This window comes from Littorina saxatilis, linkage group LG5 (assembly GCF_037325665.1).
Source record: "Littorina saxatilis isolate snail1 linkage group LG5, US_GU_Lsax_2.0, whole genome shotgun sequence".
Classification (NCBI taxonomy): domain Eukaryota; kingdom Metazoa; phylum Mollusca; class Gastropoda; order Littorinimorpha; family Littorinidae; genus Littorina; species Littorina saxatilis.
In genome coordinates, this window is record NC_090249.1 from 4,985,945 (window position 1) to 5,003,623 (window position 17,679).

The following is a 17,679-nucleotide window of genomic DNA, read 5'->3' on the forward strand; positions in this document are numbered from 1 at the left end:
AGAGCAACTCTTCGAGGCATGTGTACGTGTGTGAGGCGTTCACAGAGGCAGATAAACAAAGAGCTGCCTTCTATCACTACTATAGTTACTCAGCACTAAAAGTCGTAATAAAAGCAGGGATTTACATTTTTCACGAAGGTGTACTTGTAGAAAGAGGCAAGCTGATGACTATATTCTTTTGTGTTAGCTCACAGACACAAAAACAGTCGCCAAGTACTATTTATTTTCAGGCTAGAGACACATTATTTCCAAATAATTAACTGTACGTCTGTCACCGTTCACTTAGATCTTAGGAGCCTTTCACATTTCTAGCTCTAGGACTCCTGGAACATCTGCACGTAAACACACGCATATATGGTTACTTACCACTTAACTTGAATGATGGTCTTGACGGGGGGGGGGGGGGGGGGGGGGGGGTGGCGCGGATTAACAAACTGTGAGTGCGTATTTGTGGACAAAGTCCTTTTAGCCTTCATTCTTCTCGCAGCAAGTGACAGTGCATGCGACAAGGTATCTAGAATCAGCGACAAGTAAATGCAACAAGAACAAAACGCTTCAAAGCCCAAACACTGACCACTGAGGCTGGTGTCCTTGCCGCTGTCCCGCTGTTTGTTCAACTGACGCAGGTAGGAGTGGATGAAGTCTGGCTCCGCGTGCTCGCTGTGGACCTTCTGGTGACCCTCCACCTGGGAGAGGAGCAGCGAGTCCTCCACGAACTTGACGTTGTTGAGAACCTTCTTCACGTTGAACAGGTCTCCGGGAAGCTTGTCCAGAAACGGCAAGAAGTTCACCGCGGCTGTGCCTGAAAGTGTGTGATAAGACATCAAATAACCAAAGGGAAGTATAAGCGCTCTACATACAAACGACATGTGCAGTGGAGTAAGCGAGAGTTATCCTGAACCAATCTCGATCCTGGCACCTGAGAGAATAACAAGCATTAAAATGAACAAGCGACTTTCATCCTCAAAAAATAATTTTTGTGTGACAAGACAGTGACGATAAGGTGCCTGAGTTTGAAATCCCAAATCAAATAGACTGCCAACGTTCCAACATTCAGTTTGACTCGTACTACTCAACTCGCAAAGGTCCTCTCGCGTTATTAAGGTACAGGCGTTCCCGTGCTAGTAATGCGTCTCACTATCTCCGATCTGACCCGGTGTAACACGAGAAAATTACTCCCACGAGATTTTTTACTCCGGAGTAAACATTTCGTACGAAAATGTTACTCCCTTTACGAAAAAAGCACTCCCCCATTGCACGAGAAAATTACTCCCTAAGACAGGAGAGTTCCGAGTAAACATTTTGTTCGAAAATGTTACTCCCCTGACGAATAAATAACGAATAAATTACTTCACCCCAACACGAGCAATTTAACTTCCCATGTCAGGTGTACGAAATTTATACTCCCTTGTCCCCTGTTAGTCTTGGTGGTGGAAGGGGTGGAGGGAGGGTAGCGCGACATTCGTTTGCGCGAGATCACTTATTGGCATTATCCCTTCGCCCGCATCCCATTTTTGCGTACGAGATTTTTTGTGGAAGTAAAAAAAATGGGGAGTAAAAATTTCGTGGAGGGAGTAATTTTTTCGTGCCTTGGGGAGTTCTTTTCTCGTACGAAAAGTGTACTCGGAGTAAGAATTTCGTACGAAATATTTACTCCGGAGTAAATTTTTCGTGGAGTAAAAATTTCGTGTTACAGGTCGGCTGTAGCGTGAGTAATAAAGACAGCCCTCCCCTTGGACACGCACCAAAAATCAAAACCCTGATAGCTTCCTTAGTGGGGTGAGGAGTGTTGATTAAGGAATTGCCCAGATTTCCACTTGCACGTACGCGTGTCAGTTTGGAAATTAATTGGCAAAAAAAAAGAGAATAAAAAACCCACATTACAAAGCAACCACTATGTTGAGTTTTGGTGTTTGTCAAAGTGGAGTGACGATCTTATCCTATGGAAAAGCCTTGCCAGATCTGAGATGGTGAATCTAATTGTTAACACTGGCGTGACTGTACGTATCTTTAATGCCCCCTCCCCCCCCCCCCCCCCCCCCCTTCAGGTTTAAGCGAGACAAAGGATCGAGAATACTGCTAATGCGCATTCTTCCATCATTATCCTTGACCAAAAAGACATAGACATAGTTATTTCCTTTATTTTGAGTGATAAATGCGCATTCTTCCATCATTATCCTTGACCAAAAAGACATAGACATAGTTATTTCCTTTATTTTGAGTGATAAATGCGCATTCTTCCATCATTATCCTTGACCAAAAAGACATAGACATAGTTATTTCCTTTATTTTGAGTGATAAATGTATGTGTGGTGCATATCATCACTTCAAATAGGGTGGGTGGGTTTTGTTTTGTATCGTCTGTTTAGCTGACATTGCTATTCGAGACCTTTCTTTCTTTATTTGGTGTTTAACGTCGTTTTCAACCGTTCAAGGTTATATCGCGACGGGGAAAGGGGGGGAAATGGGATAGAGCCACTTGTTAATTGTTTCTTGTTCACAAAAGCACTGATCAAAAAATTGCTCCAGGGGCTTGCAACGTAGTACAATATATTACCTTACTGGGAGAATGCAAGTTTCCAGTACAAAGGACTTAACATTTCTTACATACTGCTTGACTAAAATCTTTACAAACATTGACTATATTCTATACAAGAAACACTTAACAAGGGTAAAAGGAGAAACAGAATCCGTTAGTCGCCTCTTACGACATGCTGGGGAGCATCGGGTAAATTCTTCCCCCTAACCCGCGGGGGGTTATATTCGAGACCGATGCAAGTCACTTCAAATAAGATTAAAACATAAACTGCGAAAACATAAAAGAATATGAAAGAAGTCTACATATATGTTCTGGTCGTGGGCGTGCTCTTTGACAAACTGTGAAGATTAGATGCTCTACTAAGTCTGAGAACCATGTATTGAACTTCTGTTTGCTTCTTGTGGTTGCTTTTCTGTTACATTATGAATTTCAAATAACAAAGCATCTCACCAAGAAATAAGCAAAGGAACACACACACAAACAAACCACACAACCAAACAACACGAGCCAACGCTCAGAAAAATGTCTTCGTGAGGGCCAGAAGGAGTTACAGCTCATTGTCAATGTGTTACCTTAGAAACAACTGTCTGCAATATTCTCTGTTGCCTTTATTGTCTACTAACGACGGGCGCAGTGGTGTGGTGGTAAGACGTCGGCCTCATAATCGGGAGGTCGTGAGTTCGAATCCCGGTCGCTGCCGCCTGGTGGGTTAAGAGTGGCGATTTTTCCGATCTCCCAGGTCAACTTATGTGCAGACCTGCTTAGTGACTTAACCCCCTTCGTGTGTACACTCAAGCAGAAGACCAAGTGCGCACGGAAAAGATCCTGTAATCCATGTCAGAGTTCGGTGGGTTATAGAAACACAAAAATACCCAGCATGCCTCCCCCGAAATCGGCGTATGCTGCCTGAATGGCGGGGTAAAAACTGTCATACACGTAAAAACCCACTCCTGCTAAAAACATGAGTGAACGTGGTTTGTTTGTTTGTTTGTTTGTTTATTTGTTGCTTAACGTCCAGCCGACTACGCAGAGCCATATCAGGACGAGGAAAGGGGGGATGAAGGGGGCCACTTGTCAAGCGATTCCTGTTTACAAATGCACTAACCCATTACTTGTGTCCCAGCAGGCTTTAGTAAAACTAAATTAATACCTACTGGAAGATTACCAGTTTCCAGTATGTTAAAATAGGCTTAACCTATCTACTGCTGGACTTACATCAGAACACTAAAAGATTAAACTATACATGAATCGCGAGACAAGCGGCAAGAGAAGAGATTTTTGGAAAAAATACAGGTGAATGAGCAAGAAGGCAGAAAAAAAGAAAAGAATTCATGAAGAAAAAGAGAGCATGACAGGAAAGAGGAACCAAAAATCTACCTAACAGCAAACTAGAAAGCTCCTGCGGTTCCAAAAACAGGAGGGGCCTTTAATTTCATAACCGCAGTGCCCCACTGCGGGAAGTGAACGTGGGAGTCTAAGCCCATGAACGAAGAAGAAGAAGAAGAAGATTGTCTATTAACGAACGTTTTATAGTCCCCCTCGAGAACCATTTCAGAACTGTGGGCAATCCTTACCATTGAGAAACTTGAGATTCTGGTTCACCGTGTTCAAATATTCCAAAAAGAGCGGGTCGTCGTACTCGAAGCGCTTGCCAAAGATAATGCCACAGATGTTATTGGAAATGCTGACAGTTGTCAGCTCACTCAGATCCAGTGGCGCCCCCTTGTGTTCCTCGATTGCCCGGATGTAGTGAGTTATCTCCTCCTTGATATTCTCGGCCAGCACGTTCTTGCCCATGCCCAGCTCACGGAGAATCTCTAGGGCCGTCTTCCGGTTTTCCTTCCAGACCGACCCCGAGGAAAAAACCAAACCTGCAAGATTTAAATGAATCGTTCAACAAACAAACAATTAAACAAACAAACAATCAACCTAACGAACACTTTCAAACATTTCCATATTTGAAAATAGTGCTATTTTTGTTGTTGTCCAAAGCTATATTGAGAAATCAAACCGCTTTGGGACACCTTAGTTCGATGTTGGTGTGGGTTTTTCTAAATATATTACTTGGGGCCCATCTTTTTTTTTAATATTTTGTTGTGTCTTTCGTTCTCGTTTTGTATTTGTTTTCGTTTTCGGTATTGACACAGATTGTGTTCGATAATTCAAACTAAGTTTTCCTTGCTGTTTTTCTCCTTTTCTTTTTTTTTCCTTTTTTTTAAATTTTTTTTTTTACATTTTTTTTTTATATAATTATTTATTTTTGTTTTTGTTTTTGTCTCATCTCTTTTTTCAAAAAATGTGTCGCATTGATCATAATCCGCCATGAAATTCCAGGAATGTTTATGTGAGCACTTACCATAAGTTTTAAACTTGTTGTGCTCCTTCTTAATGATGTTGTTATATTATCATGTGTCTGTTTACGAATAAAATACTGTTTAAAGGAACGAACACTTCATGTTTAGGTAAAATGCACAATCCTTCTCGTGTAAACGATCAGTGTATAAACGTACCCCAAAACATGTTGCGACATATTTCACTTCCCGTTTAAAACATTAAATCCCGTGTCATTTCATTGAAACTTTCAATCACATTTAAGGCTATCTGGCACACCATTCGGATCACAGATATCTTTAACAGGGATCACGTGACCGCAGCTCATTTGGCGTCGTCGACAGGGATGGGACTCGACATGATACTGTTCAGGAATGGCGTCACTTTATGGCCACTGAATCATTTTCGTGCTGTTCCCATTCCACGAACCTGGGAGGGACCTAAGCTTGGCGGGTCCATGGTTCGGAACTTTGGGGACAAAGTTCATTCAAACGGGGGCGAGTGTGACAGGGAGGCTACTGTCGCCCTTCACAAAAACAACAAGAAAAATGAAGCATTCTTGTGCAATCTGAGCCGAGAACCTACACCTTCCAAAAGTTAATTTAAGAAGACAAATTTGGATCAAAACAAGGAAAATTGACCGATATGGTGCAACCTGAGCCAACAAATTACCCAAGTACCTTCCAAAACCGTCATTTGGAAGACTAAGGCCGGCCCCCCGGAACATTTTGATAAAAGCAAGGAAAATTGAGCAATCTAGTGCAATCTGAGCCATCATTTTTTCGTTTTTCATATAATATTTCTTCATATCTTTATTTTTTGTTTTTTTTGTTTTATGCAAACCCCGGAACCCCCCCCCCCCCCCCCCCCTCGATCCGCCCCTGCCTTTATGGATTTGCCGTGAGGGCGTAAAACTGGAATTTCACTCAGTCATCAGCCAGGCGATCGTGGCGGTTGTTACCGTGAGCTCAGTGTCGACAACACAAGCCTTCCTTTCCCATCTGTGAAGATCCCAAACACCATCTCGCTGAGTAGACTCAATATGTACTGCGTTTAAGTAAAAAAAAACACATACCTTTGCTCTCAGAAATCCTGTCACTGGTGAACATGTGCGGTCTGTGGGAGAAGACGTCGGCCATCTTGACCAGCGCTTCCTTGATGACGGGCAAGCCGTTGAGCACCACCACCAGCCGCCCGCCCATGTACAGGCTGAAGACGTCCCCGTACTGACGCCGCCACGCCCTGAACGTGGCCCGGGGGTCGGAGCTCAGAAGGTGCAGGTGACCGATGACAGGTAAGGCGGGGCCGGGACCCGGGGGCAGACCGGAGGGACGGCGTGTGGACAACCACCACAGCATGGACAGCGACAACACTCCGCCCACCAGCAACGTCGTGGGGTCCAGCAGACTACTGTCCAGTATCGCCATAGTGACTTGACAAACGTTTTTGAGGGACCAAGGTAGACGTGATCCTGAAAAAGAAAGGTCGAGGTCTTATCGTGTGTATAGATTTATTCTCTAAGGCCTAAAAAAAAAATAGGTGTGGTTACGGTAACCCGACCTACCCTATTTTTAGGGGCCGATCCTATAACTTTTTATTACATTCGTCCAAAAAAAACAACAAGTCGCGTAAGGCGAAAATACAATATTTAGTCAAGTAGCTGTCGAACTCACAGAATGAAACTGAACGCAATGCCATTTTTGGCTCACGTAAGTGTAGCCTATGCGATCGTAACTTTGTCTGTCTGTGCGTGCGTGCGTGCGTGCGTCTGTGCGTGTGTATGTCTGTGGTAGAAACTCTAACATTTGAAGACGTCACATTACATTGACGTCACATTATGACGTAAGAGGGTTAGACGTCACGCGAAGGAAGTACTGACAGTCTCGGTCATTATTATTTTGAGCGCGCCGAGACTAGTTGGCAGTCGTGTCCTTGTAAGTAGGCTACATGCAGACAGACAGATCTAGATCTAGTGTCTCGCTTTCTTGCACAGTTTCACCTATGCTCTTTCTGTGTGTGTGTGTGTGTGTGTGTGTGTGTGTGTGTGTGTGTGTGTGTGTGTGTGTGTGTGTGTGTGTGTGTGTGTGTGTGACGGAGTGATTGAGTTTGTGTTACTGTTTGTCGATTTCTTACGTGAGCCTTGATGGCTTCGCCTCTTGTTCAGCAAGACCGTATACTCGTAGCATCGTCAGTCCACCGCTCATGGCAAAGGCAGTGAAATTGACAAGAACCCAATAAACATGCCAGAACTGGGCCACTGCTGGCTTTTTGCTGGCAAGTTTGGTAAAGCTGGCCATAAAAAAACCAACACTGGGCCAATTATGGTTTGCCAACAAAGGCCCAGTTGTGGCTTGCCATCACTGGCCCATCTCTGGCATTCCAGTAATATTGTCGGCCAGTAAAATGCCTTAATTGGCCCACTGTTGGCACGCCATTGGTGGCCCAGTGCTTGTTTGCCAGCATTGGGCCATAGGTGGCGAATTGCTGGCAATTATAGGTGGGTTTTTGCTGGCACGCCAGCAGTGGGCCAATGCTGGATAATTGCTGGCAAGAAGATCTGCGACAGCACAGCGGTATGACTTTCTCACTTGGAGTGACGTAATGTACAAACAAATGTCGAAATATCTTGACGTCACTCGTGATGATGACGCATTGTCAACTAAATCCGGCCCGCGGTGGTTCTGCAGATGTCCTGTTATTTGTTTTGCATTCAACTTCAAGGAATTTCCAAAGCACCTTCTTCGATTTCAGTACGCGTCCGATCTCCTCCGGCTAGAAGCAAGCGTGGTGAGTTTCACAAACAGTTGTGGGTGAGCAGGTCGTCGCAACGGCGTTAGATCGAGTATCTTCTTGTTCTTTTCCTCCGTTGTCGGTCTTTTTTTCAACTTTCTTCTGCTGGACGTTTGAGTCAGTTCGCAAAATATAATAGACTTTAAGAAGTCGTCCTCTCTGTAAGAAAGAATCTGCGCGCGCACGCGCGTGTGTGTGTGTGTGTGTGTGTGTGTGTGCGCGTGTGCGCGTGTGTGTGTGTGAGCGCGCGCGCGCGCGGTTGTGTGTGTGTGTGTGTGTGTGTGCGCCCGCGCGCGCGGTTGTGTGTGTGTGTGTGTGTGTGTGTGTGTGTGTGTGTGTGTGTGTGTGTGTGTGTGTGTGCCTTTTTCCTTTCTTTGTGTGATTGAGTTTGTTTTGTCTCTGTCAAAAGAAAAGCACCATAGGCATTACCATAAGCTTACTTGTAACCAAACAAATTGCATCTTGTGAATGTTGACATTGAGTATGTGTCTATTCACTCCAGGACAAAGATTTGTGCAAGTGTCTGACTGCCCAACTGGATAAGATGCAGCTCGCCTGGGTCTCAGTTCCTGAGAGAAACGCAAGAGAGCTGTCCGAGACAACGTAAGCTTCGCAGGTTAGATCAAAATACATATTCCTGTTGACCCCTTACTTCTGCTTGGCATTTTAGTCAGTTCAGAAAATATGATAGATTACAAGAAGTCGTCCTCTCTGTGAGAATGCCTCTGTGTGTGTATGTGTGTGTGTGTGTGTGTGTGTGTGTGTGTGTGTGTGCGCGTGTGTGTGTGCGCGTGTGTGTGTGTGAGCGCGCGCGCGTGCGTGCGTGCGTGTGCTGTTTGCTTGCATGCCTGCGTGTATGCTTGCGTTTGTTTGGTTGTTTGGTTGTGTGTGTGTGTGTGTGTGTGTGTGTGTGTGTGTGTGTGTGTGTGTGTGTGTGTGTGTGTGTGTGTGTGTGTGTGTGTGTGTGTGTGTGTGTGTGTGTGTGTGTGTGTGTGTGTGTGATATGGAATAATGAATTAAAACCAACAAAACTCGTTTGCTTTCATGTTTCAAGAGGTGAACGGCAGGAGGACTTGAGAGTTTCAATGGCTTACCGTAGGCTACGACGTCAGGACAAAGAAAAGAAGCGTTATCTCAACGTTGCGGATGCGAACAGAGAAATGACAGAATCAAGACAATCCTACGGAGGTTTACTGGGAAGTGAACAAGAAACATTCCTGCCTTTGGTCATCATGTCTCGAGTGTGAAATTTAGAACGCTGTACAAATAAAATAAAACAGTGAGCAACTGAAAACAAAGCGTACGTTTCTGTAATGTTTCGGTAATGAGTCGTTGCTGTTTGGAAGCTTTACATTTGTTTTGTTTTTAATATATATTACTGTATTGTTGTTGTGCCCGCTATAACTGCGTTGATGACGATATTCTGTCAAAACCACTGCCTTTACTTGCCAGATAAGTTACACGACAAATGTGATTAGCATTTCAATTGCATTTTACTGATGAATTTGATAATTACGCATATGCATATTGCTAATGTACAGCTTGACAGCATTGCCCTTTGCTTTATTTGCGCACGTCTTGCCGCCAGCATGGGTTGAAAAGTCCATTGATGTGCTGTGTTTTGTTATTGTTATTACATTCACAGTAAAAAATGACAAAACAAAGCATATTTATAGACTTCTAACAACCATCTATGGGCTAACAAGACTGTGCAGATCGAGTACATGAATAGAGCCGTCATTCTATCCGAATCAGTGGTATTGGTATATTTCCTGCAACTTATTGGCATTTTGCTGGCAATGGTAAAGACAGAAATATGGCATTTTGCCGGGCCAGTTGTGGCCCGGTAATTTCAGCAGGTAAAGGGCCATTAACGGAAAATATATGGAAAAAAGTTTTTTTTTATATGGAACTAAAAACCTGCAAAATGCTGGCGAAATGCTGGCAAAATGCTGGGTTTTTGATGGCAAGCCATCAATAAGCCATCAAATAAATGATGGGTTTTTGCTGGCAAAATTCTGGCAAAATGATGGCAAAATGATGGCAAGCCATCAAAAAGCCATCAAATAAATGATGGGTTTTTGCTGGCAAAATTCTGGCAAAATGATGGCAAAATGATGGCAAGCCATCAAAAAGCCATCAAATAAATGATGGGTTTTTGCTGGCAAATTGCTGGCAAATTGCTGGAAAAATGATGGCAAGCCATCAAAAAGCCAGCAAATAAATGATGGGTTTTTGCTGGCAAAGTGCTGGCTTGCCAGTGATGGCCCATCAATTTGCCAATGTGCATACGGGTAATATGCCAGCATTGGGCCATAGGTGGGCCTTTGATGGCAGTAGTTCTGGCAACTGGCATTGCCATCAAAACGCCAGCAGTGGCCCAGTTCTGGCATGTTTATTGGGGTAGTAGTTGCGCTAAGAAGGATAGCACGCTTTTCTGTACCTCTCTTTGTTTTAACTTTCTGAGCGTGTTTTTAATCCAAACATATCATATCTATATGTTTTTGGAATCAGGAGCCGACAAGGAATAAGATGAAAGTGTTTTTAAATTGATTTGGACAATTTAATTTTGATAATAATTTTTATATATTTAATTTTCAGAGCTTGTTTTTAATCCGAATATAACATATTTATATGTTTTTGGAATCAGCAAATGATGGAGAATAAGATAAACGTAAATTTGGATCGTTTTATAAATTTTTATTTTTTTTTACAATTTTCAGATTTTTAATGACCAAAGTCATTAATTAATTTTTAAGCCACCAAGCTGAAATGCAATACCGAACCCCGGGCTTCGTCGAAGATTACTTGACCAAAATTTCAACCAATTTGGTTGAAAAATGAGGGCGTGACAGTGCCGCCTCAACTTTCACGAAAAGCCGGATATGACGTCATCAAAGACATTTATCAAAAAAATGAAAAAAACGTTCGGGGATTTCATACCCAGGAACTCTCATGTCAAATTTCATAAAGATCGGTCCAGTAGTTTAGTCTGAATCGCTCTACACACACACACACACACACACAGACACACAGACACACAGACACACACACACACGCACATACACCACGACCCTCGTTTCGATTCCCCCTCGATGTTAAAATATTTAGTCAAAACTTGACTAAATATAAAAACGAGTGCAAAAAACGCAATGAAAGCGAAAGCGCCCGTGTCGCACACTTATTTCCCTGTCAAGTAGGTTTAATTTGTACACATTAGAAAAAAAAGTTTAAAAAAAAAAAGTGATTGCCTACCTACCTACCCTAATTTTTTTGGCTATGTTACCGTAACCACACCTATTTTTTTTTTTGGCCTAACCACCTCTAACCCAAACGGTTAATCGAGGATCCTTAGGCGCGTACGGCAATGACGGTACGACTGCATGTCCTACGACAAGCGCCCCGAAGTTTGATAGCTCTCTGTCCGACAACTTTTGTCGTACTGCCACAGGCATCGGACAGCCTCCCCGATGGCTAGCGGGGAGATTCCCTTGTTTACGGTCGCTCTGCGCGTGCGCCTGTCAAGGCTGCGCTTGCTGGGGATGGCTGACCGTGGCTGGCTCACCCCAAATCAGATGCGTGAAACCGCAACGCGAGTATCACTTGCGAGACAAGAGGCTAGGCACCTATTTTGTTTACAAACTGAATGTTGTCAGTTATCACACCCGTCAACAGTCAACTGCAAAATATCATGCATGCAGAATATGAATTTGTGCATGTATCCCGTCCCCCAAAATCGTATGTCTTAGAATATTTCTTCTTTCCCGGTAACGCTGCAAACTGATGGCCGCAATCTTGAAATCAAAGTTATCGTACCGACAACAGTGCTTATCTTTAGGGATAGGCACCTCTAACTTTATCGTAGGACAGTGCCTACAATAGGCGCTATCGCCTCTTCGTGAATTCCACGACAGGGGGTTATCGGAAGTTTTCAGTTTCTCGTACCGACAAAACCACTGTCGGATTCTTCTTGAATATGGGCCCTGGGCTTGATAACAGGCGGAAGGTATCGTCCACTGGACTACTACTATCACAGAAAGACTACAAGGTACGTCACTCACCTTCGAGTCTTCTGTGTTCTTGGAGTCGCTTCCTGGGGAAAAATATTGTTCAACTGAGACGGTTTGCCTCTTCCTACAGTCTGTGTAAGGTCAAATAAATACAGTTGAATGATTGTTTGAACTGTATGTACCTTTAATTTTCAGCTTCCGTCCGTTGCAGGTTGTTTTTAACCATCATTTGGACGAATCTTCGTTTGCGAGCCACTAATATCCACTTTGCGTCAAATCATGCATCCGCACCGAATATGCATACTAGCGCTCATTGGTCTAAAACATATGTAAATATTGTGCCACGGGAAAATAATCATCGAATATCCTGTTATTAACCAATGAGCGCTGGAACAACCTGCAACGTACGGAAGCTGAAAATTAAAGGTACATACAGTTCAAACAATCATTCAACTGTATTTATTTGACCTTACACAGACTGTAGGAAGAGGTAAACCGTCTTGAACAATATTTTTTTCCCAGGAAGCGACTCCAAGAGCACAGAAGACTCGAAGGTGAGTGACGTACTTTGTAGTCTTTCTGTGATAGTAGTAGTCCAGTGGACGATACCTTCCGCCTGTGCCGGCTTGATCAAGGCAGTGCCGATCCCAAAAAGCCTGACATTAAAGGTGGTCGTCTACATTTTTGCTTTTTTTCAATAATCTTATGGTTAGATTTCACTAAAAAGTTATGTCAGATGATGAATGAACCATGGGGAAAAAAGTTATAGAAAAAAATATATATGTAAAAAAAGATTTTATTTTGGGGTAGCGTGACACACGCTTCCAATATTTGGTTTCTGTTTGCTGAGAAAATGTGCTTTGCCTAAAAATACTGACCAATCAAATTTATGTCACTATGCTTATATAGCCACGCCCAAACAAGTGCAGCAACAGTTTGACACTGGAGCGCTGCCCACGCTTTTTTTTAAACGCACGAAATGCACGGGATTTGAGAGGAGTTTTGCGCTTGGCATTTTCCAAATAAGGATATCCTACTATGAGTACTACACTGGAATATTACAATGAATTTTCAAACGGCTACACTCACGCCGTGGATCGTGTAACTCTGCATTTGCGCCACCGCAACTTTTTATCGCTTCACGCCGACGAAGAGGCAAGCTGCGAGGTAGGTCTCTCGAATGATAAATTAAATTGTTAGAATGCTAGGCACTCAGCATGTTCTCAAGTGTTGCATTTCACATACTTATATCCTTAGCTATATTTCTGTATATATTTTTTGATGCTTTGATGGCCCTGGTGATCGTGACGATCTGTTTTTCTTCTCGTTTCTCCATGTTTTGGGCATATTTTCAGTTTCTGCGTCAAATGCAACAAAACGGAGATTACTGGTTATTCTTGGACATGTTCACAGATAACTTTAATGTTTTATGAATCTCCACGTGTAGTTTCTCTGTATATAGTTCCATATATACTTTGCAAGAAGCAGATAAAAACAGAGTGTCAACAACTCTCTGTAATTCGCCACCGCATCAATTCAATGTTAGATGTAACTCGTCACCGCATTTTTTGTTATTCGCCACCGCACTACGCAAATTGTTATTTTCAAACGCAACAACATCGTGGAGGCATTTAAACCTTTATTTTTGTCACAAAACTGACAGCAATTGATAGGAGCATTTTAACTTTAGTGCTGCAAGTTTTAAACTCAGGGGCGTGGCGTGATCTTGCCTATGCAAAGGATTTAAAGGCACCATGAGTTGACAAATCAAACTGTAGTATTTCTTCTTCTTCTTCTTCTTCTTCTTCTTCTTCTTCTTCTTCTTCTTCTTCTTCTTCTTCTTCTTCTTCTGTATGAAAAGTATGCTTATCTGTACTTGAGTGTATAACCCACATGTACTGGAATGTGCTTTTATATATATATATATGACCCCCCAAAAAAAATCCCTGGGACTGTGAGATTCAAGAGGTTTAGGGTATGATGACATCAATAGGAAATATAACAGTGCTTACCGTAAGAGTGAAAAAAAAATACTATATTTACAAGTGGGAAATGCATCGATGACTGCTAGTGATGATCTGAACAGATTACGCAGCAAAATAAAGACACATCAGAACATGAAGACCAACGTTTTCACCAATGAGATTTCACTTCTAGGAAGGCACGCTGATGAAAAGTTTGTCCTCATGTTTTCTTATGCATTCATTTACATTCGGAAGATTGACTACACATACAAGAATGTACAAAAGCGTTCCGCATGGTTTGAACATTACTTAGTGTAAGGTGACGAATGGCAGGATGGATAGCGTACTGCCCCTATGATCCGCTTGATTTCCTTGATCCGCTTGATTTCCTTGGCCTCGGGTTCAATCCCTTGCCGGGACAGTTCATAAAGTGAATTTGGGTTTACGCTATGCATTAAAAGCTTGTCGTCAGTGGTTTTCTTCCGGGTCCTACCAGTTTGTTTTCCTCCACCATTTCAAAAATGTAAATTAATTGTGCCCATCTGCAAAAATTAAAAAAAAATTATCTTTCCAAATTCTGATTTCCTAATTGCAGCTTTAATCCTTCGTACCACATGGTGAGTGTGTGTTGTACGATTGTCACCATGTGAGCGTACGTGTTGAAACAAAGCGCCGCACTTTGAGCTCGTAATGAGAAATCGCGCGTATTAAATTTAATTATTATTATTATTATTAGTTACTGGCAAGCTGCTCAGATCAGCCCCCCCTCCCCCGCACACAAACACAACTGATTTTATATCAATGAAACTAACCCCTGTATGCATTTTTTTCTCAATTTATTTATTTAATTTATTTATTCTGTTTTTACAACCCACTGCCAAAACATTTCAATTTTGTTTGTAGTGGACATGTTTCTACATCCCCTGACCATGATCATTTTCATTTCTGATGTCTGATTTCTTTGTCTCCTCCATTTTATTTTTTTAAAGGCATATGCTTGTTGCAGTACACTCCACAATCTTAATCAATGTTTATGTCACACAGGATTGGAACCAAATTGTGGGGCCAAATACCACATAATTCTAAAATTCTTAAGCTTCGTTGGTGTTTATGTGTGTGAAATAATTCTAAAATTCAGTCATTCCTATTACCAGCGACAACACAAAAACTCATCAGTTTGACGCTGGAAGAGAAAAGAACGCCTCTGACAGACGTGACGTTTTTCGGGAAAGAAGAATGACGAAGAATGTGGGAGTGAAACGCCGCCAGGTGCGTCTCAGAAACGTGTTCTACAAAAGCTGAACTATACACTGAACTGAACAACTCCAAATCAATATTTTCAATTGGAAGTGACAGAATCACTGAACTCTTCAACATATTATGCAATTCATTAGACAAGTTGCGGTGGCGAATAACATCCAAGACGTGAAATTGCGGTGGCGAATTACACCAAGCATCGGTGGCGTATAACATGAAGTCTAATTGTTTGTGTTTTCTTTTGCCGCGTGCGTCACCCAAAGACAAAATTGTGCAACATCATTCATCAAGAATACAAAGGACATGTTTAGCTCACAGGATATCATCACGGGAATGCATCAACTAGTGCTGTTTCGTTGAAGTTACGAAGGAAGAGACAAATCGTGCAATTTTTACTACAATTCCAGCAGAAATCGGACTTCTGAACTGCCGAAACCTGACATTTCGACTAAAAAAGCACGTGCCTTAGACCTTGAGTATATACTTCTTTAAAATGTACTAATGAAGAATCTAGATGATGCCTGAAAGTCCTACAAATTTTCATTTTCTGTGAGAGACCTACCTTGCAGCTTGCCTCTTCGTCGGCGTGAAGCGATAAAAAGTTGCGGTGGCGCAAATGCAGAGTTACACGATCCACGGCGTGACACTGGCTTCGTCTTTCCTGATCGAAAGGGGGTGTATTGTTGATAATTGTAAATAATAGACTCTGCATTTTAATGGTCAAATGGCGATTTCGGTATAACAATGTAGACAAGGACCTTTAATAAACGATCTTCGGAAATAACTGTCAGGGTTTTAAGCGGTGTGGTAGAGTAAGAGTCCTTTTCACGGAGTCAAGCTTTTCAAAGCTTGGCGAAGCAAGTACCACGCTGCGCATCTACTCGTTTAACCTGCGATCTGGACGAACAACTAACTCTATGATGTGATACCCTTTTCTTTCGAAAATATACTCACCTGAGTTGTTTAGTGATCGCTCACAACGTGTTTCGATCGAGGCCTCGTGAGTTTAGGAAAACACACGTGCTTTGCAAACACTGTTAGTGATCAGCAAGCCGAATCGTCGGCGAAGCGTGGCTCCGATGTGCATCTTTTCGAAACAAAATGGTATCATATTGAGACACACTGCATAACATACCAATCACTTGACATACTTTGCTCGTACGAGTGTACTCAAAGTAAAAACATTGTGACGAGATTTTTTCTCCGGTGTAAATTTGTTGTGGGGTACTTTTTTCGTATTACGGCATCGGTATGGAAAGTCTCTCTTGTATTCTGTACACAACGTTATCATATCGGAACAAATTCTTTTCAACCTGTTAACATTGAAAGCCAAACACGTGACCTGAGGCCTTCAGGTCGCGCCGAGTTCAGTCAATGGCAAGCAGTGTACATGTACTTCGCGGAGCAACAAGAGTCGACGCAAAGAAGACCGCAGTCGTCTGCTTTAAGTCAATACATCACAACACAATTCACAAGAGCGGAGTAAGAGTAGAGTAGAGTAGAGTAGAGTAGAGTAGAGTAGAGTAGACGGTGAGTAGAGTAGAGTAGAGTAGAGAAGAATAGAGTAGAGTAAAGTAGACGATAGAGTAGAGCCGAGTTGAGTAGAGTACAATACAGAAGGCCCCAAAAGGGGGGGGGGGGTATCATCACGATCACGGGAAGGGAAATTATAGATTTCACGAGTACAGTTACCTTGATTTTTGTTTTCACGATCACAAACACCTTGACGAATAGAGGATCATAGAGTGATACAGCTGTGAAAAATGTACGTTGAAAATAAAATGCTTTGCAATAATGCCCATCACGATCACGAAAACAAATGACAATCACGATCACGAGACTTGATTTTTTTGTCATCACGGATCACGGGCAAAGTCTCATCACGATCACAGAAATGGAAATTTCGGCAATCACGGTCACAGAAAGGTCAAAAAACGCCAATCACGATCACGATTTTAAACCCTTTGGGGCCCTCAATACAATATAATACAAAGGAGAGAGAGAGAGAGAGAGAGAGAGAGAGAGAGAGAGAGAGAGAGAGAGAGAGAGAGAGAGAGTGCGACAGACATACAGACAGACAGACAGACTGACACAGTAAGAAATAACGCTCACCTCAGGTCGACAGGGAATCAAGTTACTTGTGACAGAACAAATAATCCTAGTAGGTCGTTTTCCTCCCACGTCACCCTGGATGGCCACAGCACTTGACACTGAAAGCCAACGCTGGCTACTTTTATTGTATAATGTTAGCACGGTGTGCTAGGCTACGGACAGAAACCGTAACGACATATATCCCGGACGCGGTGTACGTGATTGAGTACGAATGCACCGCACAGAATCTGACGACACATGCCGCAGACATGGCTTCATGGGCCTACGATTGAAACAAGGTCGGCACACTTTGAAGGGTTCATGCTTTTCTTTTTACATTTAGTCAAGTTTTGACTAAATGTTTTAACATAGAGGGGGAATCGAGACGAGGGTCGTGGTGTATGTGTGTGTCTGTCTGTCTGTGCGTGTGTGTGTGTAGAGCGATTCAGACCAAACTACTGGACCGATCTTTATGAAATTTGACATGAGAGTTCCTGGGAATGATATCCCCGGATGTTTTTTTCTTTTTTTCGATAAATACTTTTGATGACGTCATATCCGGCTTTTTGTAAAAGTTGAGGCGGCACTGTCACACCCTCATTTTTCAATCAAATTGATTGAAATTTTTGTAAAGCAATCTTCGACAAAGGCCGGACTTCGGTATTGCATTTCAGCTTGGTGGCTTAAAAATTAATTA

At 42.6% G+C, this 17,679-nt stretch overlaps 1 protein-coding gene and 1 long non-coding RNA gene across 3 annotated transcripts in view; one reads left to right on the plus strand and one right to left on the minus strand.

The window, feature by feature from the left end:
- Positions 1-17,160, minus strand: part of LOC138966127 (cytochrome P450 2J6-like) — a 29,605-nt gene extending 12,445 nt beyond the window's left edge. For both annotated transcript variants that reach the window (XR_011455613.1, XM_070338244.1), the window contains exons 1-4: positions 17,004-17,160; positions 5,946-6,341; positions 4,114-4,410; positions 575-802 (exon numbers count right to left, since the gene is read on the minus strand). Coding sequence is in view for 1 of the 2 variants with exons in the window: in XM_070338244.1 (XP_070194345.1) it covers positions 575-802; positions 4,114-4,410; positions 5,946-6,297 (877 nt within the window). In the remaining variant the exon portion in view is untranslated. The remainder of the gene's footprint in view (positions 1-574; positions 803-4,113; positions 4,411-5,945; positions 6,342-17,003) is intronic.
- On the plus strand, positions 7,081-9,541 carry LOC138966143 (uncharacterized). The gene is made up of 3 exons (XR_011455623.1): positions 7,081-7,657; positions 8,163-8,276; positions 8,715-9,541. It is a non-coding gene; the product is annotated as an uncharacterized lncRNA (long non-coding RNA).
- Positions 17,161-17,679: the final 519 nt, after the last annotated feature.